This window comes from Cinclus cinclus, chromosome 12 (assembly GCF_963662255.1).
Source record: "Cinclus cinclus chromosome 12, bCinCin1.1, whole genome shotgun sequence".
NCBI classification, from domain to species: domain Eukaryota; kingdom Metazoa; phylum Chordata; class Aves; order Passeriformes; family Cinclidae; genus Cinclus; species Cinclus cinclus.
This window is the reverse complement of record NC_085057.1, coordinates 11,047,510-11,065,762: the sequence shown is the minus strand read 5'-3', so window position 1 is coordinate 11,065,762 and position 18,253 is coordinate 11,047,510. Positions and strand designations below refer to the sequence as shown.

At 44.7% G+C, this 18,253-nt stretch overlaps 1 protein-coding gene across 2 annotated transcripts; it reads left to right on the top strand.

Moving 5' to 3' along the window:
• The first annotated feature begins 714 nt into the window (after nt 1-714).
• On the top strand, nt 715-17,815 carry TPRA1 (transmembrane protein adipocyte associated 1). Of its 2 annotated transcripts, XM_062500927.1 has the most exons (11): nt 715-786; nt 4,271-4,473; nt 4,620-4,752; nt 7,548-7,634; nt 9,208-9,280; nt 10,249-10,328; nt 11,434-11,544; nt 11,961-12,021; nt 13,070-13,172; nt 13,783-13,863; nt 14,922-17,815. In XM_062500927.1, exons 2-11 carry the CDS (start codon nt 4,283-4,285, stop codon nt 15,154-15,156), a joined length of 1,155 nt encoding a protein of 384 aa, XP_062356911.1. In that variant the 5' UTR covers nt 715-786; nt 4,271-4,282; the 3' UTR covers nt 15,157-17,815. The 2 variants fall into 2 exon arrangements, with proteins under 2 accessions (XP_062356911.1, XP_062356912.1); XM_062500928.1 differs by lacking the exon at nt 13,783-13,863.
• The last annotated feature ends 438 nt before the right edge of the window (nt 17,816-18,253 follow it).

Genomic DNA, 18,253 nt, shown 5'->3' with positions numbered 1-18,253 from the left:
TGTCAGCGTTACTTCCTTGTTTACTATACTAAGCGTCTCTTTTGCCTGTCTGGTATGTGCACCTCCGAATCCTGCTAATTATTGATCGTGTTTCCCTTTAGCAGCTGTTGTGCAAGCTACACCGAGTTTCTTCAGTCAGCTTTAAACTCTCCTTAAAAGCCAGACTTACGGGTCATTAATCATTATCCCCTGCAGGAACTTATTATGGGAGCTCCCTGAATTATTAACTGCCCTGCCTTGCATCCACAGGCTGTACAGAATTCCCGCGGAGGTGTATCCTGTTAGCCCCCCGGAGGTAGGTGTAGGACGGCAGAGAGCTCCTTGCTGGATGGGATGCTGGGCTGTGCGGGCTGGGATCGGGCTGTAGAGGACAGAGCCTGCCCTGGCAGACCCGCGGCCGCCTCCCTGCCCGTCCCCACCGCCCCGACGACCCACAGGTATGTGGATGGGGGGGCGCGAGGCGCCTTTAAAGCACGGCAGACCCGCCCCCTTAGTTCCGCCTCCCGCCCCTTTCTATTGGCTCGCTCCGCTTCCTCTTTTGGGCCCTTTGACAGGACCCACTTTCTGATTGGTTCAGCCGCGGGCCTCCCGGGGACCGTCTCTCAATAGCGCCCCCGGGGTCGGCTGACAAGCCGCGGCTGTGGTGGCCGCGTCTCCGCTTGGCTGCGCGGCGCTGCGCTCGGGCCTCACTTCAGCGACGTTCCCCGGCCGAGGGTAGCGGCAGAGCCGGGGCCGGGATGGCGGGGCCGGGAGGCCGGGACTGAGCGGCGGCGGGAGCGGGGCTGGGTACGAGCGGGGCCCGGCGGGTACAAGCGGAGCGGGGCCGGCGGGAGGGAGTATTGGAGAGGGGGAGACACTGAGGCGCCTCAGAGCGGGGCGGCGGGGCCGTGCTGCGCGGGGGCCGCGGGCCTCTGAGGGCCTCCCTAGTGCAGCCGGGGGCCCCGTGGCCAGAGCCTCCCGGGGCACGTCTGGCCAGCCGCAGGGTGGGATGGAGCTGCAGCGGGGCTCCAGCTGTGCCGCTTCAGCACAGGGAAACGGGCGGCGCGTCCTCGCCAGCCTAGAACCAAGCGACCACGCGCTGCTCCTTTTCTTCCGTGTTGTGAACCCGCCTTCCACTAGAATCAAAACCGAAACAGAAAAAAAACCGGGATACGTATGTCTGAAATCCACCTCTGCGCCATGGTTCTCTGTCTCTGAGGGTTTGGGTTTGTTGTTGATGCTTCTGCTTTCGGTATTTTTCAGCATTTGGTATTTTTTCCTTGTTGTAGTTCGTTTTTAAACTTAGTTCAGAACGAAATGTGAAACTGGAAGGGACCATCTCAATCCCTGAGGTAAAATCCCTGTCTTAAATTCTAAGAGTGAAATGAAAAATGCAACTGTTATGACCGAAAGAAGGAGTTAAAGAGACTTCTTAAAAAGGAGGAGAGAGAAAAAAAATACTTTTTTTCCCCCTTTTTTGTGTTGGTCGGGAATATTTTGTTTGTTTTTTTTTTTTTTTTTTTTTTTTTTACTTTTAGTGTACTGAGGTATTTTTAAGTATTTAAGCTACTGAAGTAACAGTTATATTTGAATAGGGATCTGGTCAGTGCAGTTTTTATTGCACAAATAGAGTACTGTAAGAAGCAGTTGTAATATTACCATGATCTGTACTTAAGAGACTTTGAGGCTGTTTGCAGAAAGACAGAAAAGTTCTGATTTTTTTATTACAGCTGCATCTTGTGCAGTTTGTAATTAACCTTTCTGTAGATGGGCTTTGAAAGAACAGAGACTTGCCAGTGATGTGAGCTCTGAATTCCACTGAGCTCTGATACTGTTACAGAGCCATGATTCAAGGACCAATACGCACTGGTGAGATAGCCCTTCCCTGAAGGTGTAGCAGGGCCTTTCCCGTGCTCTGTAACTGCAGCCCAGGAGTCATGCCCATGTTCTTAGTCCCAATGCACCTTGTCCAGGGCCTAGACTGAGGAATTTGACTTGACCAAGTCAGCCTGACTTCATCTGGAGTGTAGAAAAACATGTTATTTTGTTTTCTGCTGTACAGAGATGCTGCTGGATGAAAAGGGGAGACCATGACAGCAGCACTGGCTTCTTTTCATGCGGCTCCGGGGTGATTTTACCCCCGCATGGGCTGGGCTGGCTAAAGCAGACGGTCCCATGGAGGCAGGGTGTGGCCAGTGAGCTCTTGGACAGGCTCAGCTGACTGGATTTACTTAGGACTAGACCGGGCAAGGATAGTGTGCTGAAAGGAGCAGTGGGATGACAACTCCTATTTGGAATCTTTCCATCAATTCCTGATCCTGTTGCTGTGGGATTTTTGCTGTTGATTTGGACAGGAGTGGGCCAGCTCTCCACATCCTGGCTGTAGGCCTTAGCTATTAGAAAAGTATGACCACACTGCTGTCTGTCTGATGGTCTTGGCTGCCCTCTCTTATCGTGTTCACTTTGGATGTTCTGTTGCTTTGTGTGTACACTTTATCTGGGGAGGAAGAATGCAAGTACCAGGCTGTAGCCTGGCTCAGAGGTGAGCTTGATTCTGCTTTGCCCTTTGAAACCTTGTGACTGGAGTTCTGTTACATGTAGCCAACTCCTCTCCTTATCAGCAGCTGTTGTTGCACGATAGTGGTGGCTTCTGGGGAAAATAATGGAGCCTGTTTGCTCTTTTGATAAGAAGTTGTTTTTCTGATGTAAATCTCTCACAGCTTTATACTTGAGCTCTTTTCAGTGTGACAGGCAGATGGAATTCTTTGTCCCAGAAGAGCTGCTAGGAGGTTGTGATGGTTCACAGTTGATAATGTTATTCTGCCTGTGGTCTGTGAGGTTCTTCTCTACTTTTTCCCAGCTTTTTTTAAAATCTTGTAGAAATTTTTCTGTGTTGGCAAATGTAACCGTTCTTGGCCTCACCTCTACTGATGTAGTGGTGTTACAAAAGAGAATGGAGCAAAATTGTTCAAAGAAAATCCTGCTCTTAACAATTCAGAGAAGTAAGTAGCTAGAGGGAAGAAAGGACACTTCCAGAGATAAGTTTGGAATGTGAAGGTTATTTGCTGGAACCTCTACTTAGAAGTAGAATTTTTTGGCCCAGGCTTTGCCACCTTGGCACAAAGCTGCTCCTTCCAGGTCTCTGTGTTTATTTGCTGTGATGCTTCTCGTGCAGCACAGCATACTGCAGTCATGAAAGAAAATCCCAGCTCAGGGAGTATCTGTCAGCAAGGATGAGTTAAAGGGAGTCTTTGTTGGCTGAGGGTGGGATCATTGCTTTGCCCTTTGGAGAACCTGGGAAGAATCTCAGCCTCTGAAGAGAAAGAAGAGCCTGTGACTGACAGTCCCATGCAGTTTGTGAAGAAGGTGCTACTGAACTCTAAAAACTCAGGTGACACAGGGCTGATGCTTTCCAGCTTGTGACTCACCCAAAACCTCTAAGGGAAAATACTTGCTAAGCTCTGTCATGGGGGCTGTCAGTTTTCACCATGCAAGTCAGGGCTGGAGTCAAACGGGGAGGATTTTTTTTTTGAGATAAATCCTGGATTAGCTGTAACACAGAGACTGCTCAAGTGCTGTCCCTGGCAATGTGCATCTTTAAGGTGTTGGCTGTCAGAGATTTATAATTTTTGCATCCGTGGGTTGTCTGTGATCACTCTTCTGGGGATTGTCAGGAGGGGTGATTGCATCCTGTGTTTGTATTCAGTTTGTAGCTACTGAAGTACCTTAACAGTCAGGGTTCTACTTCAGGGTGGGAAGAGAATTGCTTAAAAGTGTATGTGAGGCAATCCCTGCTCTCAGACTTCAGAGTTGCTAACAGCAATGGCTTTCTGGGAGGGCCCTTCATCCTTTATTTTGCAGTAGTAGAAATCAAATTATTGACTGTCACTTCTTGATCTTGGGGCTGAGTGTCCTGGTAAAGTACATTTTTTGTCTCTATCTGATGGTGCCATGTATTGCTGTTGAGTCTTGATTTCTTCTAGGAATCTGCCAAAGCTCAAAGAATCACAAAATTTAATCCCACATTGCAGCATTCGAAGGTGTTTGTTACTCTGATATCAGAATGTGGTTTTGTACTGATCACCCTAATGGCTGTGTGCAGACTTAGGACAGGTGGCATTTCGTTGTGTAATGCAGTCTTTAACATGATGATAATTGGCTGTACCAAGCAGGAACCAATTGTGCAGGGGTTTAATGTCAAATACGTGTTTTTTTTAGCTGTGACTCACAACTGATTTAATACTGCTTTTTTCTCTGCTGTGGTTGTCTTGCTCTGTTTGACCTGGGCCAGAAGGAAGACAGGATGTTCCAGTCCATGATGTCTGTGATGACATTGTCAGTGTCTGACAACATCACACATTCGACTGCCCTGGTGACATTGCTGGATAATGTGACAACTCTCTCCCCAATGACAACGCACGTGATCAACGACACGAACATCACAGTGCCCCACAAGTGCCTGTTATTGCTCTATGAAGACATTGGGAAGTCCCGGTGAGTTGGAGGCAATGGGACCACAGTCTGACCCTGGACAAAGGGAATAAGCTTAGTTTGTTTCTGTTTGGTTGAGAAGGGAGTGGTGCCTTCCTTTCTAGAGGCTGAAGATCAGGGATAAAACGTATTTTATTTATTTTTTGCAGAGTCCGCTACTGGGATCTTCTGCTCCTGGTTCCCAACGTGCTTTTCTTCATGTTTCTTCTCTGGAAACTGCCCTCTGCCAGGGCCAAAATCCGGGTCACTTCCAGCCCAATCTTCACTACATTCTACATACTAGTGAGTACCACTCTGTGCCTTTGAACTGATGAGTGTAATTTTTGTTAACCACTCATGAACAATATCTCTGAAATAGTGGAGAGAGCTTAGACCAGCTCTTGCAGGGATAAAATCTGATTTCTGTTGAAGGTGTACTACAAGAAATAGACATTTTTATCACTGTTTGAATTCAGCTTTTAGTAGGTTCCAAGGCCAGATCTGCTGGATTTTGTTCTCCTGTAGTGATTTCATTTTTTCCCTATTCTTTTTTTCTTCTTTTGTTGCTTTGATGACTTGGAATCTAATATCTTATGCTTTCCGTGCTCCTTGCAGTAAGTAGCATGGGACACAAACCCAGCATTTCATTGAGGTAGTGAAATGAGAATAATTTGTGTAAAGCTGTCGAAAAGCTTGGTCACCTGCTGGAGAAAATAATTTGGCAGGGTTCTGGTTAGTCTGGAAACGTACAAATTCAACCCTGTTAGTTTCTTTCACGTGATATCAATAAACTCACCAATCCTGTGAAGCCCTGTGATATTGCTTACAGGACATCGTGAATGCAGCTAAGAACCTACCTAAATTTGTTTAAAAATACCATTCATATCCTGGTATGCCTCAGTATGTAACATAATATGATTGCTCTTCAGTTAGTACAGGTTGTGGAAGTGAATGCTTGTCTGAATTGGGTTAGATGGACACCTCTTTCCCTGGTGTGTGTACAGGTACTGTCATGGCCATGGAAAAACCCAAGAAGCTCACCAAATCTGACCTAGTAGCCTCACCTGAATCTTTGTTGGAAAGTCTTGTTAGCTCTTTCAGTCCAAGAGTTGGGGTTCTGGGCTTCTGCACAGTTTTGGATAACCAGGTATATACACAAATGTTTCAACCTTTTAAAAATACTACCGTCCCTTTCCAGTCTGGGTTTAAACCTTCCTACAGGTTTCCAGTAATGCACATGGTCAGCAGAGGCTTGTGCCAAAGGCTTTGGAAAACAAAACTCTTGATAAACCAAAGGGAGAAAAGTGAACTGACTTATGCTCTGGATGGCAACTCAGCCACACACAGCTGCTCTCTCACTCCCCCTCACTGGAGCAGGGGAGAGAATCAGAAGAATAAAAGTTTTCTCAACTTTTGAGTTGAGGTAAAGACAGTTTAATAAGCCAAAGCAAAAGCTGTGCACGCAGAGAAAGTAAAGCAAGGCATTAATTTACCACTTTCAATGGGCAGGCAGGTGTTCAGCTGTTTCCAGGAAAGCAGTGCTCCATCACATGTAATGGTTACTGGGGAAGACAAACTCCATTACTCTGAAAGTCTTTTCCTTCCTCCTCCTTCCTGTCTTTTATGTGCTGATCATGATGCCATATGAGATATTCCTTGGGCCAGCTGGGGTCAACTGTGCCAGCTGTCCCCTCTTAACTTGTACACCTCCAGCCAACTCATTGCTGGAGTGGGATGAGAGGCAAAAAATGTCTTACATTCTGTATAATGTGCAGTGCAGCAGTAATGAAAACATTTGTGTTATCAACACAGTTTTCAGCACAAAAATCCTTGACACAGCCCCATAACAGCTACTGTGAAGGAAATTTCCTCTATTCCAAATTCAGCACACAGTCTTAGAGGAAAATGTGTTAACTCAGTTTCATACTCATTTCTTGAGTATGTTATTGGGAAATGAGGATGGAAGTGTGTTCTGTGAAGACTTCCTTTAAACTGGCTGTTTGTCATGTCCTAAAGGAATGCTTTCCTGTGGAGTTGGTGATTAACAGATTGGGAAGAGTCTCTACCTGCTTACAGAGGAAACAAAAAGATGTGTGTTCTTCTCCAGTGAGTTGTTGCAGCTCTAGAACACCATTATATTCAGGGCCCCTTTTTTTTTGTCAGTGTTTTGTCATGAAGTTTTCCACCCCAGGAGGAATTGCTGTATTCTTCTTTCTTGCCGTTACTGTCCCTTTTTCCTCTAAGAAAAAAAAACTCATCTGTGGGTCACTTATGGTCATTTCTCTTGTGCAACCACCTTAGAATCGGCTTGGACTCTTGGTTCTCTGATAGGTTTAGCTGTCTCCTGCCTTCATCATTAGGATCAGCCTGACATTTAGAGAATTTTATCTGGAAAAATCCACTTAGAGTGTGAGTCTGCACAGTGGAGTGTAGATACATCCAGCTGAGCTCTTAATTGCATAGTATGGCTTTGGCAGCACACTGAGCCTTGCTGAGCTGCCATGCCTTCAATGGTATATGAAGTGAGTTGGGGATCTCTGTGTTGCACTGTGCAGCAGGATAAGATGTTTTAGAGCTGGTGGCTGGTGACTTTTCCTCGGCATTCCTGAGCGTTGTCAGTGTGGAGTGAGAGAACTGCAGGTTTAGTTTTGCCATAGTTGTGTTAGTGTGGTAGTTGGTATTGAGTGGTTTCCATTATCTGATTTGATTGGTTTAGTCAGACATACCAACCATTTGGTTTTGTAATTCAGAGGGATATGTTTTCTGTCTGTTTCTTCTCCTTACTTGTCCCAGTAGAATGAAGTGTGGGAAGATTGTAAAGATACTGTTGTAAAGACTGGGTGAAAAACTCTTAAGAGCTTAATCTGACATCTGAGGCAATTGTTCTTCTGAAATTCTAAGGCTCTGCTCCTATCTAACGGGTCTGAGGAATCTTTTTCAGGAAATTAACTCTAGTCTACTGCAGGAAAATCTTAGTACATGTTATCAGGCTTGAAAGATGACCTGAAAAAAGTATTCCAAATGGGTTTTTAATCACTACTGCATATGTGCCTTTTGACATGAGCTCACTTTGCTTTTTTTTTTTTTTTTTTTTGCAGGTATTTGTGGTGGCTTTAGTTGGCATTGCCCGAGCTGTTGTCTCCATGACTGTGAGTGCCTCTGATGCTGCCATGGTTGCTGACAAGGTAGGTGCAACGCTGACATTGGAGGCTGTGCTTTGTGTACTTCTGATCACAACAGTCTGCTCTGGCTTCCCTCTTAAAGTATGCACAAGAAAAATGTGCTTTTTTGCAGTACTCTCAGCTATGTGTACTATGGAATCCTGTTTTGATAGCTGGATCTAAATCATCACAACATCCAGGATGGTAAAACAATGGATTTCCTAAAATAGACACACAAATAGTGGCAGCAAAAGTTTCCTGTTACAGGGATGAAATGGTTCTTTTTTGCAGGAGATAAACATTCAAATACCTTTAGTGGATAGGCAAGACCTGGCCTTTGTTACTCTTGCAGTGTTTCAGTGGCTCTTTGGAAGTTCTTGTATTTAATGCAATTAAAACCAACTTTCTTTTTGAGACTGACACCTGGACATCCTTGCAACCACTCTGAGCACAGGGTGAACCTTTAGCAAACAGGAAATATCTTTGTATGTGTTGTTCCTTTGTAGTAATTTGACTTGTAGCAGAAATCTCTGCAGTTCTTGAGCTGTTAGAGAAAGAGGAGGCACCTACAGAGTACAAATCTTTGGGCTTTATTCTCTGGGATCAGTGTGGTTTCCTTGCTTTTCCCTTTAACGTTACTATCAAGGCTTTGTGATGAACTGCTGTTATGAGTTGTTGGATGTTTGTAGCATTTTTCATTCACCTCTGTCCAACAGATACAAGACAAGGACTTGAATAATGAAGAAGAGGTGGAAAGGTGTTTTTCTTCAGCTCTGGTGTTGCTGCTAAGTGCAGCAACTATGAAATCATGTAGCAAGATAGATAATCTAACAGTTTTTTTTCTGTAAATATGTGCTATCCTGTCTATTATGTTTCTTTTGTGTTCTCATATATATATATATATATGCACACACAGTGTATTTGCTGGGATTAGAAGTCTTATCCAATACCTCTTAAAATACTACATATCTTCAAGAGAGTACTATTCAGTGTTCAGAGGTAAAGGGTTAATAAGCCAGAATATGGGTGCTTGTTCCAGGTTTGGCACTGATTTATTGCCTGACTCCCTGAAAAATTGGCTCACCTGCTTTTTATTTGCCTTGTTCCACCAAATAAAACATGAGATTGCAAATGACAGGCTGGAACTGGGTGTGTTTTTTACTTGAATATGCTTTAGATTTACAGACCAGTAGCTCTGGAAGAGGTGGAACACTGAGTTTGTGCAGACATATCTACTGCTTTAAGAACTGGCCTTGTTTAATATTTTACTTTTGAGGTCAACATGGGCTTGTGTTCTTTGGGAGCGCAGCGGCAAGAACACATCTGAAACAAGTGACAGATCCTCAACTGGGACAAACCATGGCCACTTCCTCTCTGTAGAGCTACTATTTGCTCATTCCCACACAGCTGTTCTGTTCCACAGGCACGAACATGGCTTGGAACAAGCATGTGGTCAGTATTCCTACAAAGCATGAGAAGGGTTTGTGGAAACGACCAGCCATTCAGAGGCTGCCATCCCCTGGAGTTTTGCTTTAATAACTTCAAACTGGTTCCTGGCTCCATCTAATCTGTTTGTCTGGTCTCTGTTATCCCTCAGATCCTGTGGGAGATCACGAGGTTCTTCCTTCTGGCGATTGAACTGAGTGTGGTGATTCTAGGCCTTGCCTTTGGTATGTGTCAGGAGGTTTTTGAGTGCTTTGAATGTTTCCTATTGCCTTTCCTTCCACAGAGGTTGCATTTGTAAGTTTATGGTGCTGCTGATTCTATAAAGTGAAGAGGATATAGAATAAATGCAAAGGGCAGATTGTGGAGATTTAGTTAGAAGTGGCTGAAGGCCTCATTATACTTACAGATCTATGGTTTGTATGATTTAAGTGTTTACATGTGCTTGGTTTGTCCTGCACTCATATGATGGAGTGTGCAGCTTGGTAAGATTTTTATGCCAAGATCAACAATCTGATCTTTGCTTGAAGCCCATTGTATTTAAGATAGTCCCTTTGGGGGCCCTTCTATCCCATTCATCCCATCCTTGATTGGTTTGATCCATCTTAGCTGCATTCAAGTGCTTTATCTGTACCTGCAATTACAATTCTACTTATTTCAGTTTTGCAAGTGAAAATGCCTCTCCCTGTGGGTCAGAGGTAGAGGAGGGAGTGGGTGTCACTGTTTCATATGTCAGTGGGACACATGAGCAGTATATTTTTCATCTTTAGGGCTCATAGAATAATTTAGATTGGAAGGAGCTTCTGGAAATTGCCTACTTCAGTATAATCCAGAACAGATTTATCTACCCAGCTTCCCATCAACTCTTCTCCCTGAGAAGCAGCTTTATAATATCTCAGTGTATTTGATGCTGGATTAATTATTTTTTTTTCTTCTTTGCTGTAACCCCAGCAGTTAGTTGTTTTCTCTTAGTGTGGACAGGAAGAAAGCAAGCTAAAATCTGTTGTTTTTTAAGTAGGATTTTTGCCTACTTGAGGTGAGAGGCTCAACTCTCCAAACAGGGTTTAGTGAACTTTAACCTTCCCTCAAAGGCCTCTGGAAATACAAGTGTTTTCCTTTATTAGTTCTGAAAAGAACTGTTTTTAACTGGTGCTGGGATTACATCCTGAGTCATTTCCATACCCCATAATTCCAGGTCACCTGGAGAGCAAGTCAAGCGTGAAACGTGTGCTAGCAATAACCACTGTGCTGTCTCTGGCATATTCTGTCACCCAGGTGAGTACATTGAAGTGGAAAAGTACATTTGAATTTGAAAAAGAACGAACTTTGCTTGAAGTTAAGCAGTTAAGTGTGTGACTCCTACCTGAAAGTGGCAGTTTTGCTCTTTAGATGAGGTTTTGGAGGAAGACAGAATGCTTGTGGCAGTGTATAAGCAGATAGTATTTGCTTGTCTTCTTTACTGCATGAATAGCTCAGATAAGGTGAAGAAATGAGTTTGGATGGATTGCCTTGTTTAATGAATCTAGGAACAAGAGTGAGGTTTTCCACACCTGAGCCACAAGTTCTGGATCTGGCCTCAAGGGCCACGAAAACCATGTGCTTGCCAAGTAAGCAGTCCCCTTGTCTGTTGAGTCTTTGAGAGCTGAGAGCTCTTGCTTCTCTTCAGACTAGCAGCTGGCTTGCTGGCTCAGTTTATTAGGCATGTCTTCATGTCCCTGAACAATGCAATCTGTGTCTGGGTTTATTCTTCTCCTCAGCATGTCAGTGGTCAGCTCAGGTCTCTATACTCAGGGCAGCACCAGAATAACACATAGAGCTTTGTTCTGGGACCAGATTCTTGGCTGCAGAGGCAGTGAGCTGAGCATTACCACATGATAAAGCTGGAGGAGCCTCATAAAATATCAAGTGTTGGAGCTACATCTGGGTTCAGTAGTGCTTACAAGCACTTTTCTCTCCACTGTCTGTATGGGTAGCTCCTAAACAAGACAGTGTCCTTTCCCAAACTGACTATATTCTGGATGTTTCAGCAGAAAGGTCTACTTTAAAGATGGAAATGGAGCTCTTGGTCTATTTTAGACAGATAAGTGCTTGCATCCCCTGTCCACCTCAGTCTCTCTTCCGTAATTTCACTGATGCCAGTTTCCTTCAGATGCAGATTCCTGCCACTCTTTTTCTCCTTGCTTCTTGGACTCAGTTTCTTCCTCTTCTGTTTTTTAACTTTAACTTGGTCTAAGCAGGACAGGGCTTGGTTGGGTCAGGGCAGGGGTGGCAGGCCAGCTGTTTCCTGAACTACTTTAAGCATAGTGTCCTTTGTCCAAATACGCATTTCAGTGAGGATATTGCTTGTAACAGGATCATGTTGGTGCCACTTCTCCCCTAGGGCACCCTGGAAATCCTGTACCCTGACGCCCACCTCTCAGCAGAAGACTTCAATATCTATGGCCATGGAGGGAGACACTTCTGGCTTGCCAGCTCCTGTTTCTTCTTCCTGGTAAGTACTGGAATATGTTCTGCATTCTGTAGATTTTTTGTATTTTCTAAATGGAGCAAGGAGGATGATTTGAATACAGTAATGCCCTAATCCCCCTCCTGCCTCCTACAGCATGGCATTGATGCTTCTTACGTGGTTGAGAAGCTGAAGCAATAAAGGTGCAGTGAGAGTGGTGTAAGCTGGGGCAGCTGTATTCCAGCTGAGCTCACATTTCTTCCCTCCTGTGTTTCTCAGCTGTTCAGTGCTGATGGGGGTGAGTTGTGGGGCCTCCTCATCTGTGCTTTGTTTAATGTTAAGGGCTTGTGCCTCTGCCCCAACACACGTAGGGAGTGCATAATACCACACACAATCCCTGGAAAGGTTGTTGAGTTCAGTTGCCAAGCAGCCATGGAACTGTTAGTTCTTTGTCTCAACAGGTCTATTCCTTGGTGGTGATTCTTCCAAAAACTCCTCTGAAAGACCGGATTTCTTTGCCCTGTAGGTAACTGTAGTGTTTTCCATAGTACAGATGGGTACAGCATCAGGATAAAGCATAGGTGGGAGTAAAAGGTTCCTGTATGTGTTTGTGCTGCAGATGCATTCCATGTCTTAGAGTTCAGATAACATGGCAAAGGACTGGTAACTTATCCCTAGAGAAGTTAGTATGTTGTGTCTTTTAGGGAGCAGTGTAAGAGCAGTTACACTGCTACTTCAGTAGCTAAACAATTACATTAAGGGAACAAGACCTACTGCCCTGAAAATGATACAGGTATAATGTAAATATAATCTTCTGAAAGCCTTAAGGAATGGCTTCTTAATAACAACTTCCTTTGAAATGCACACATGATGTTAAAAGTGTGCATGCTAGTCATCCCCTGGGAAAGGAAGGCTAAATGGGAGCTGCTCAACAATTTTTATCTGGGCTTTTATTTTATCAAGATACAAAGTTTGTTTGGCTTTGCTGTTGCAGAATACCTTCAGCTCTTAAATGGAGAGAAGCTGTTTAATTAAAGTGTTTGTACTGAGCTCTTCTCTCTCTAACTAGTGTTGATGTCCCTGGATGGGTATCCTGAGGGAAGGGATATCTATGTCCCATGCACAGGTCCTGGGCCTGATCTGCTTGGTGTCCAGCGTACCTTGCTGCTCCTGTTGGCATCTCCTGAGCAGTTTTATTAGTGCTGTACGTTGGAAGGGCACAGCTTCTGGTTTAGCTGGGTTGTTTTTGTTTGTTTTTCTTGCATTCAATTATGTGGCTGACACTGGTTCCAGATTCTTGCAAATTAAATCTTTGCATGTATTGCTGTAATTTTGCTTTCAAAACCCATCTTGTGTGTGCATATACACAAGCAGGAGGGTATGGTTTAGTCCATTGTACCACCATCAATTCTGCCAGCATGGGACAGGAAAATGCAGTCTTCATTCTTCAGCAGTTCTTAGAGACAAGGTGGTGAGAAGCTTCTGTGGGATTTGGCATCTCCATCAAACAGATTTCCATGGGCCTGGTGTTTGATGTTGAACTTCATGTGTATCCATGTCTTTCCTACAGCCAGGAAGAGTTTTTATATTTATGCTGGCATTCTGGCACTGCTGAACCTGGTGCAGGGCCTGGGCAGCGCCCTCCTCTGTGTGGATATCATAGAAGGACTGTGGTATGTACTCTGGGGCAGGAGGTCTGCAGCCCTGGGTCTTGTGTTGTATTTGAGTGTCCTTCAACACTCCTAAGAAAACAAACCTATTCTGTGTTCCTAAGAAGGAATAAACCTGTTGGTTTTGTTTTGTGCCAAAAGACCTCTAAGTAATGAGGAAACTCCCCAGTGGAGAGGTTGTGGAGCTGCGTGTGCTGCAGTTGTCTTGAGGTGGTGAGTGAGAGTAATAGTGTGAATCCACTGGTGTCTGGTCATTAGTAGGTAATAAGAGAGGAAATAGTCAGTTTCCTGAAAATACAGACACCCTTATACCTGCAGTCTTATTCTGCCGGGATCAGTGTCACATCTGTGAGTCAAAACTGGGAGCACTGAGACTGCTCTTGGTCAGACCTTGGGTTTTGACATGGTTCCCCTAAGTGTCTAGTAGCAGTGACACATGTTGATGACAATGGCCATTACTGTGCATCAGTTTAAAATTGTTAAGCATGGCTTTTTCTTGATGTCTGGACACTTTGGAGGGATATTGGATCATTTGGGAGGATGTGAGTGGCGTTATCCAACTGTACTGTGCTTGAGTGCTAAATCCCTTCATGTTCCCTTTTGCTGTTGACAGCTGTGTTGATGCTACCACGTTCCTTTACTTCAGCTTCTTTGCACCTCTTATCTATGTGGCATTCCTGAAAGGTTTCTTTGGGTGAGTAGCCAGGAACAGGAGTTTAGATGGGTATATATTGTCATTTAAGTTTTTTTGTTTTTTTCACTCAGGTTCTCTCAATCTGTACTATAAAGACAGCAACTAGAATGCAATTTAGAGAACCAGTCTTAATTTCTGCCCTTATAGAATCAGTGACCCGAGGCTGCTCAATTCTGTGCAGGGTTCCTTTGTATGCAGAGCTGAGCTGAAGGCTGTATTCCTCACACATTTCAGAGGATCACTTCAGCATCAGCATCCTGTGTGGAGCAACATTTTTCGGCTGAAGTTGATAGCTGAATGCTTAATGAGGAATTGAGTCCTGGGGGCTTAAACGATCTTCTTGGTGGGTTTTGGGGTAAATTTGTAGAAAGGATGTCGGGGTTTAGTAACTTCGGCCGAAGACTCCACCATGGGCCCAAAAAATCAGTGAAAAGCTCTGGGAAGGTCGATTCTCAGGCCGGGGTCGCCGCCGTGTGGTCACTCGCAGGAAATGCACCTTGGTGGGAGAACGAGTGGTTCAGTGTAGGCTTTAGTATTTGTTGGTCATTAGCGAGGAACAGCAGGCTTTAAAACAACTAAGAAGATAAAGTGTTTTTAAAATATAAAAATGTACCTCTGCATCCCTTTGAAATTAGAAGGGAACACTGTCTAGAGTTAAAGATGAAAACTGCCGACCCACAAGTGTTTGTATTTTTGTTTTCTTGAGGTGCACTCCTGTTCTGGCTCATTCTGGTGTCAGTAGCCAGGCTGCTGTGGAGTTCAGTAGTGTTCAAGTGCTGTTGCCCTCAGTAATTCAAAGATCCTGAAGATGAAAAGTCTTCTCACAGTAGAGTCAGGATTCTGCCATTTGTATTTCTCTTAAGTGACTTCATCTGAAGCTTAATTTAGCATTGCTTTATGGCAGTTACTCTGCCACAGATTTCTAGACCAAAAGTACATTTAAAGAGTGTTTAAAGTCTGAATGCACAATTTCTTAGCACTGATGAGTTTCAATTAAGGATAGGTGGCTGTGATACCACATTAGTTAAACATTCATTTTAAATCTTTCATCACTCCAGGTCTGAACCGAAGATCCTTTTCTCCTACAAATGTCAGGTGGATGAACCTGAGGATGTGGATGTGCACCTACCCCACCCTTACGCTGTTGCCAAGAAGGAAGGAATGGATTCTGGGTTCTACTCGAGCACTCAGATTGACACCACAGCCTACCTGGATGATGTGGCCTCTATGCCATACCACGTGGGCAGCATCAACAGTGTAGACAGTGACCGCTGGAAGTCCATCAATGCCTGAGGCAGGGCACCTCAATCACATGATGCCTCATTCCTGTCCTTCCAAATTCCCTGATACCACAGCTGTTAGGATGTCCACTGGAAATCTGTCCTTGGCTACCTGCCACGGCTCTCCTCTTGTCTATAGGATTTCCAAAACATATTGTGGAACTAAGTTGGCAGCCCAAACCTTTTTGGAAAAAAACACTTTCTGTTTCTACCTGAGAACAGTGTAGAGCAGTTTTGTTCATAAACCTTTAAACACTGAACGTTCCTGATCCTCCATGTTCCAGATGTGAATAAGACTCAGCCCTGGCTGGCACATCTTCCTTTTCAGTGACTGAAAGCACTTCTCTCACTTAGAGGAATGGTGCTTAGGGATGAGGGTGCTGATTTGACTGCTGTATTGTACATATATAGAAAGATTTTGGTGGTTGAAACCAAAGATGGTCTTCCTGGGCTTTTTCAAGCAGCATGGCTGCCTGCATCTTGCCATAATGCAACAGCACAGGTGGTGATAGTGTCTGATGAGGGAAGCTGGTCACTGGGGCTCACCCCTGGTTTCAGCAAACACTGGTGAAAATTGTGAATTGGAGTTGCTATTGGTTAAAAGAAGTGTTCTCAGTGTATGGGGAAAAAGTGATATGAAGAGGAATGAACTGTTCTCTGTGCCCAGGGAGCATTTGGGGAAGGCTGGTAGCTCAAAGCATGGATGTGAAGAGACTGAACAGCAGGGAGACAGAAGGACAGACAGTGCTTCTGTCTAGCTAAGCTGAATGAGCTGTGAACCAGTGTGTGGAGGCTGCAGTGCTGTGCATTTGAGCTCACAGGAAAGTTTAAGTAACAGCACTGAATCAGGGCTGAGTTTCAAGAGTAAAACCTGTGAGGTAGGTGTGTTTTCCATCTGCACCCTACTTCATGGCTTTGGCAGGAGCTCGGAGAGTGCTGTGAAGGAGGAAGTGACTCTGCAGATGAAGGCTCCAGAGACATTCAGGTGCTTGAGGCAGAGCACAGCCCTATGATAAGTCTGAGCTGCCAGAATTTAGTGACTGGAAACTCAAACACCTTAGGTGTGCTAGAATCAAGCTGGGTAGTGTGCTGCAGTGGGAGAAGAGTGGGAGTGGGAGGTGGATGTGTATCTCTGGCAGTGTCCTTCCCTTACACTGCAGTTGAGATCCCCAGACTGCTGCTGGTCTGAGTAAGTTTTATGGCTCGATATGTTGAAAACACTTACGTGCACGTGGGGAGTGGTCCTTTTAAAGACTTTCTGGAACTTCTTATTAGCATCTTCCATGCTGGAAGAGGGACTCTTATTGTCTGAGCTGTCTGGCATGCAGTGTCAAGACATGGTGTTCCAATCCAGTGACTGTTCATATAAAGGCTGCATCAGTCTGGTTTCTGGGATATCCTGTGCTTTTCAAGGATGAAGATGTGCACTCCTCTAGATTTTGGGGTGCTTTCCTATCTGAGTCCTCTAGGTAGGTGGAGATCTGCTATGAGCAACTTTCCACTAGTGATGGTAGAAAGAGGGAATTTGCTATGTTTGGGTACTGTGTGAGTCTCTTGCCCCAACTTAGTGCTGTTCCTGAAGAATACTGAGGTAACAGTTAGCAAGGTGCAGTGTGGAGGTGTTGGTGTGGATCATTAGCACATAGAGGATGGTGTTTGCTACCCTGTGTTCCCACCACAGGGAAGGAAAACATGGATAAGAACATGAAGTTCATATTGGTTGCCAAAACTATGCAGGGCTTTGCTTATCTTTTTTTGTTAATGAGCAATGCAGCTTCTCTGTTTGCCTGGGTACTTTGCCTTTGCCCTGCAGGCCTCTTAGTAGCACTGGCACCTTGAAAACAAGCAATGCCCCTACTGACCCCCTCCCCCCCCCCCTTTTTTTTTTTTAATTGACTTTTGGGGGAAAAAAGGCTTCCATGTGTCTATGTGCTAGAGCTGATTAGTTTCTTGTAGGTCATAGCCTTTCACATTTCCATTTCATGCAATGACTGCAAGGGCTGGACAAGGAGCTGGCCAAGTGAGCCCTTGCCAGGTTAGAAAAGTGTTCCGTGCTCTGCAACTGCTGTTGGCCTGAGCCACGCTGGACTGCTTGCTGTAAAAGGGATGGATGATGTGATGCCTGAATTGCTGTGCTGCTGCTCCTAATGCTGCTTGCAACACTGATCCAGAGCTGCTGTTGAAGGGTCAGGGAACCTGCAAAACTTCCCTGGGCCTTGGACAGAGTCAAGAGAGATGAAGATGTCAAAGCAATTGAGAACTAAAGGAGCAAATGGATTTCCATCCCAAGGAGTATTTGATGACTTTCAACACCCAGACTGAAAGGACTTACCTGCCCTCCTTGGTGATGTGAAGAGCCCGTTATGAATTCGCCTTTTTTACCACCTGAATTCAGTGCTGAAGGGTCACCTGTGCAGGTTGTCAACACATCCATCCTGTCATTTGCTGGCAGGCCTTCAGTATTTTTGGAATGTCCCAAGTTCTGCTGCTGAAGAGCTTCTGCACTAGGTCATGGACTGACCTTCCTCCTGTTGTGTATTTATGTACATATAGTGCTTTGGGCCATCTTTAAAGTGGTTCTTGAGCAAAGTGTGTTATGTGTGGGGGTGGTAAAAAGAGAGAAAATATAGAATAAATGTATATTTTTGTTTGTTAAATAAAATTAAGTTTGGCATAAATGGTCATGCTTTATTTCTCAAATAATTTCTCATTGGGGAGGAAAAATAACTTGAAGATTAAAAAAAAAAAGATTGCAGGAAGGCATGGGTACAGGTGTGATGTGGGTTTGTTTGCGTTTGCCAGCTCTCCTTGCTGGATCATTGCAGGTGACATCTGCCACCTGGCTGGGAATGTACACCTGGAAAAGGCATAGGGAAGGATGACAGGAATAATCACAGTTATGGAAAGACTTCTGGAGGAGTAAGGGTTGAGAACTTGCCAGCCTGGAAGAGCAATGATGCAGGCCTGTGAAACCCTCAGAGATGACAGAAGAGGTGAATAAGGAATATATGTTCATGGATTCTTTCAGTACAAGAATTGGTTGCAGTCCAATGAAGTGAGCAGGTGGCAGATTAACGAGCTGGAGGGAGGTGAGTGTGTTCTGGGAGGGA